We start from the raw sequence: 5,752 nt of genomic DNA, 5'->3' as shown, positions 1-5,752 counted from the left end.
TCTTCAACAATTACAACTTCCACCCGTACGCGTCCTCGATCACAACGACGGAGCAGCTCTTGGTTGGACTCCGATCCACCAGGCGAAACGACCCCGACTCTTTTTTCGCGGAGGCAAAACAGAAACGGAATCGACCGGAAGCCCGTGCATGAGATCCGGATCCGTTATAAATATCTCTCGCCTCGCGACGCCGGCGCCTCCGCCCGTGTTCTTCTTCCCCCCACCGGCCCGCCAGCCAACCATAGCCCCTCCCACCTCTTCCCCTCACGAGAAAGCGCATCCCACCCGGCCGCGCGCGCCTCCTTATAACATCTCGTTCATCGACCGCCATGGCCCGTCGACCGAGCCCGTCGGATCCACGCAACCGAGAGGCCGAATTAGTCGACTAGGCTGCTGTTCTAGGGTTCACATCGCTTGATCAATCCCGGCGTCCCCCACATTGGTCAATGGGGTCCAAGGAGAAGGGGAAGCGCGGGGATGGAGGGGCGTCGCCGAGGGCGAGGAAGGGGGAGTTCCCCATCCGCGCCGAGGATTACGAGCTGATGGAGCCAATCGGCGACGGCGCCACGGCCGTCGTGCGCCGCGCCCGCTGCCTCCCGCTCGGCGGCGAGGTCGTCGCCGTCAAGATTATGAACCTCTCCCTGCGCTCCGAAGCCGACGTCGTACGTGCCTGCCTCCTCCACTCAATATATATCAATCAATTCCCCTGCGCACTAATCGGCGTCTCCCATGCAGAATAACGCCTCTGAAGAGGTCAAGACCATGATCCTGACGGATCACCCCAACCTCCTCAGCGCCTACTGCTCCTTCACCCAGGACGAGAACCTGTGGATCGTCATGCCCTACATGGCCGGGGGCTCCTGCTTCCACCTCATGAAATCCTCCTTCCCCAAAGGCTTCGAGGAGGAGAGGTTCATAGCCTTCGTGCTCCGTGAGACGCTCAGGGGCCTCGAGTACCTGCACGGCAAAGGCCACATACACCGAGACGTCAAGGTAATTGAGCAGAGCTCTCCCGGTACTGAATTTGAAGATTACGTCGCTTCGTATATCTGTGAATCGTTTTCATGTTTCGGGCGTGAACACAGGCTGGAAACATATTGCTTGATCAGCACAAAGGAGTGAAGCTTGCGGATTTCGGAATTAGCGCCAGCGTTTATGACTCGATGATCAACAGGAACGGCAAAAGGCACACGCTTGTCGGCACGCCCTGCTGGTAGTATCTTCAAAGTTGTTGTTTATTTTGCCAATGGGTTGATGATTCCGCAGCTCATGAACAGTGTACTGACATTCTACTGACTCAGAGTTCTGTTTGTTCTCAAGGATGGCACCTGAAGTGATGGAGCAAAAGGAATACGACTTTAAGTAAATTTTTATTTGTCTGCCTTTTTACCACAGGTTAGTTGACTATGTTTTTTATACGGGTTGCTTAACCGGACATACAAGAAATTATTCGCAGGGCAGACATTTGGTCTTTCGGAATAACTGCACTAGAACTAGCTAATGGCCACGCCCCTTTCTCTAGCCAACCTCCAGCAAAGGTATTAGTTTACCTTTATATATTTTACATCAACTTAATGTCTGTGACAAGTTACTGAGGTTTCTGAAATGACATGTAGGTCTTTCTTATGACGTTACAACATGCTCCTCCATCTCTTCATAACACAAAGGACAAGAAGTTTTCAAATGTAATCTTGATATGATCTCTTATAATCTTAGATGCACACATTGGCCTATGCTTACTCGTTCCTACCTTTTTATGTAGTCATTTAAGCGAATGATTGGTGCATGTTTGATAAAAGATCCATCCAAGAGGCCAACTGCGCAAATGTTACTGCAACTTCCGTTCTTCAAAAAAGTGAAGTCCGAGGATAATCATGTAAAATGCATGCTAAATAAAGTGCCATCTTTGGTTGCTAGGGTGCAAACTATAAATGTATGAGACGACATTCATTTGCCTTCTCTATTGATCATTTTTATATGCGCACATATATGTAGTGTAATTTTGTGTCAATTATTTTTGAGCAGGAGAATGAAGCAAAGTTGCAAGCAGAGAAGAAACCACACGATAAAATCAAAGAGAAGACATCACATGTTAGTATCTCTATAGACTTCTTTCCTTAGCTAAGAGCATCTTTACCATGCCGCAAATCGGACACACTAAATGTCCGCGGACCCTAATACGGGAGCTCGCCTTCCAAATTCATACCTCAAATATCCGCTTCTATTGACTTAAAAAAAATACTAGCAGTGCCTTCCGCCAAATAACAATGGCCTTCAGCCAAATAGTCATGATTATACAATGGCCTTCCGTCAGATAAGAACCACTAGCAATGGCCTCCAGCCAAATAACTTTGACCTTCCGTCAAAGTTGGTCTCCTTCTGCCAAATAGCAGCGGCCTTCCGCCTTCCTGCGCGGATGGAGAGGAGAGAGGGGTAGTGGCGTGGGGTACATGATGGCTTTTGATTGTCCAGGCGGACGTCGTACAAACCTCCCCCAGGTTTCTTCTAGTTTAGTGAAATTCGGCCATGCGGACATGTACGCTGACTTATACGGCACTACGTTGGATGACAAAAATGGTCCGAACACTGGTTTGGATATTTGCGGGTGATTTGAGGTTCGTCGTTGGAGATGCCCTAAGATTTGTAAGATAACCACATTTTGTAGTGCTCTTCACTAGGCAGTCGATGAATTATATATTTTACTTTGGGAATTTAGTTTACACTTGAACCTAAAAGAATTGATGTATTTAATCAAATCATTGGTTTAAATTAGTTACATTTCCTTAATCTCTTGGTCTATCTTCGAGCTATGATACTGCCCTTTAAATGTACCGTCCAATAATTAAATTATTTCAATTCTCAAATATGCAACAGGACGAATATTGGAGAGGTATTAGTCAGTGGCACTTTGATATCGAGGACTTGAAAGCACAGGCTGAATTGGTATGATTTTACTTGTGCAATAACATTTTGTCAAAAAAATTGCATAAATAATTTCACAAAATATTGTTTGTTTCATTTCTAGTACTCGGAAGAGAATGATAGTGACGAAGAGGAGTACCTGCGTTTCCTATTTGAACTTGATACCGTGGATGAAATTGTTCCACTTCAAGATGTGCGTCCACAAAATCATGCTAGTGATGATAAGAAGGTAACGATGGTGCTGTATATGACTCCCTCCAATCCAGAATAAGTGTTATGGTCTTAGTTCAAATTAGCATATAGGTAAATGGTTGTGTTATAAAATATATTTGAACTAACATGGCATGTTGTACTTTCAGATTGTAGGTACTGAAATAGTAGAAACGCCAAGCTCAACAACTCCAATACTGATACCTCAAAGGTTGGGATGTTTAATATATTGTCTTGATAGAATGATAGTCACTTCGTTGAGAAACAAGGACAAATTCACAACCATAAACAAGTATTTTTTATTACGAAATGTTAAAGTATACCATTATCACTTGTATAATGCACATATAATTTAATAAGTTGTTGGCAAAACGTGCCTTGTATTTATCTATGGTGGCAATATTTTTCTATGGGAGTTGAACATGTCTCTTCTTTGATTATTAAGTTTACATCAAAATTGCATTGTTCTACTTCTCACTTGGCATAAATGTTAGTATTTAATCCTAGACAATGCTATTAAGGAAGTATATTGTATTTTGCATATATATAGTAGGTTTAGATAGATTTGCACCATGAGAGCTCAGCATCTTCTCACACTCATGTACTAATCTAATTTTACTACTACACGATTGTGTCTAATATTTTATTGTTATCTATGTTGTATCTGATCTACAAATGGCTCTTCAAGGAAATTTACCTTACAATTAAACATTAACATGGTCTGTTTCACGCATGTAGTCGAGCATCTGAATACTACCTTTTTGGGCGCGTGCATTGCTTCATCGTTAACACAACTAAATCTTAATATCACACATATGTTTGTTTTCTGACACAAGGTTTTTCTACCAGTGGGAAACAACTTGAGAATGGACCCCCTAATGGCCTTGCACGCCATGAGTCATTTGAACGACATTCAAAAGTACCTACCAAGCAACTTTCAAGAGCAGGCACGTTCTTCTCCAAAGTAAAATGTCTATAACTAGGACACACAAAGAACATTTTTAAGTTAACAACTCAATTAATAATTATTATTCATTGTTACTTGTATTATACTTGCTTTATGTTTTTTTAATTTTGTCCAATTGGCATGTACAATGACAAGTGATTATTTTATGCAGTTTCCAATGTTACGTGTATGGATGAATATGTAGAAAAAACAGCCATTCAAAAGGGTCGCTTTAAAGTAACAACGGAAGAAACGGTATGATTTTTATGATATATGTCATGTACATAATTAGATGGTTTTAAGTTATATAAATTGCGTAATGTATAAAGCACTATCATTTCTTATTTGGTTAGTTTACAATATTCTGTGTTTTCATAAAACAAAATCTATGCAATCACTTAATTACCTTTACCTCACAATATGATATGAAGATTTGGATGTTTTTATTGATCATCATTAGAATAAATAAATTCACTTAGAACAAATCTAGGACCTTTAATTTTTTAGAATCACAATCCTGTGCACTGCCTAGATAATCTTGATGCCTATATTTTGGGACCAAAACATATTTGTACATGTTTATGGCATGACTTGCACAATGGTCATCTACATGTCCTACATATGCCATATTCACATCTGAAATACTTATAGTTAATTTATGTAGTTACTCATAAACATTTTTATGATGTAATAGGAAGCATCTACACACAGGGAGAAGGAACTACTCGAACGTATTGCATGTTTAGAGAGGATGTAAGTTCTTCGTGTGAAGAAAACTTTGCTCATTACTTTTACATATTATTCTCGTTTTATAAGGAAATAGCACTTATTCTTTGAGGATCTTTCCTAATCTTGTTATATATTTGCCTTATATAGGCTCCAGGTTACCCAAGATGAGGTTGTGAGGCTTAAAGAAAAGGGTAATTACATTGATCTTCCATATTATCAATTTTCATAGTCCTAATATTTGAAATTTAACTTATAATTGTTTAACAGATGCAAAAGGGTAATTACATTGCTCTCCATGTTTTCTAGCAGAGGCAAAAGGAGCAGTGCCATGCGTCCAACAAAATAGCAAAGTACAAGGGTTGTAGTTACTTAAGGTGGTTCTTTTCATAGCTAGGGAAGAGTTGCAAATTTGTGTAGATCTTATTGTCATAAGAATCTAGCATATGGTGCCACTTTCTTAAAGTAGTTCTCAGTAGATTCGTAGTGCATTAGCTTCATTTATTTCGGAAATAGATTGTGCTTCTAGAAGAGATCCAACGTGATAGTTTACAAATCAATGGTGTGATGTATTTGCACTTACAAACTTGAAGCATGAGGATTTTCCTAGTAATTTAGCACTAATAGATTCTTTACCTTTGATTTCTTTAATGAAAAGGGTGGATCCCGATTTCCTTTTTTAGAAACTAAAACAAAACTGGACCATCTCACACATCATTGCTGACATCACAAAACCTGTGAGAAAGGAACTATAACGATGTAATATATCAAAGACGCCATCCTAGCTAGGAATTACAAGTTATCTAGATCAAAACGATGAGCTCAACATAGGATGCACAATAAAAGGAAAGAAGACTCAAACTAGTCGTCCAATGTCTATCGCTCCTCAGTTTTGGAATACGTGGGGTTCACTTCTTAGTACACTGTAACTGAAATTGTGGAGATGCC

The 5,752-nt window shown here is 40.5% G+C and overlaps 1 protein-coding gene across 3 annotated transcripts; it reads left to right on the top strand.

The window, feature by feature from the left end:
* Positions 1-216: 216 nt before the first annotated feature.
* On the top strand, positions 217-5,428 carry LOC119316289 (serine/threonine-protein kinase BLUS1-like). 3 transcript variants are annotated; one of them, XM_037590589.1, is made up of 16 exons: positions 217-662; positions 736-993; positions 1,086-1,213; positions 1,321-1,362; positions 1,457-1,538; positions 1,617-1,685; positions 1,763-1,933; positions 2,026-2,091; positions 2,875-2,943; positions 3,026-3,151; positions 3,282-3,343; positions 3,982-4,079; positions 4,251-4,333; positions 4,773-4,831; positions 4,955-4,998; positions 5,117-5,428. In XM_037590589.1, exons 1-16 carry the CDS (start codon positions 447-449, stop codon positions 5,170-5,172), a joined length of 1,629 nt encoding a protein of 542 aa, XP_037446486.1. In that variant the 5' UTR covers positions 217-446; the 3' UTR covers positions 5,173-5,428. The 3 variants fall into 3 exon arrangements, with proteins under 3 accessions (XP_037446486.1, XP_037446485.1, XP_037446487.1); XM_037590588.1 differs by having other exon boundaries at positions 5,114-5,428; XM_037590590.1 differs by having other exon boundaries at positions 5,075-5,428.
* The last annotated feature ends 324 nt before the right edge of the window (positions 5,429-5,752 follow it).

Source organism: Triticum dicoccoides, chromosome 6A (genome assembly GCF_002162155.2).
Source record: "Triticum dicoccoides isolate Atlit2015 ecotype Zavitan chromosome 6A, WEW_v2.0, whole genome shotgun sequence".
NCBI classification, from domain to species: Eukaryota; Viridiplantae; Streptophyta; class Magnoliopsida; order Poales; family Poaceae; genus Triticum; species Triticum dicoccoides.
Note: the sequence above shows the minus strand (reverse complement) of the source record. Positions and strands in the feature narration are given on the sequence as shown.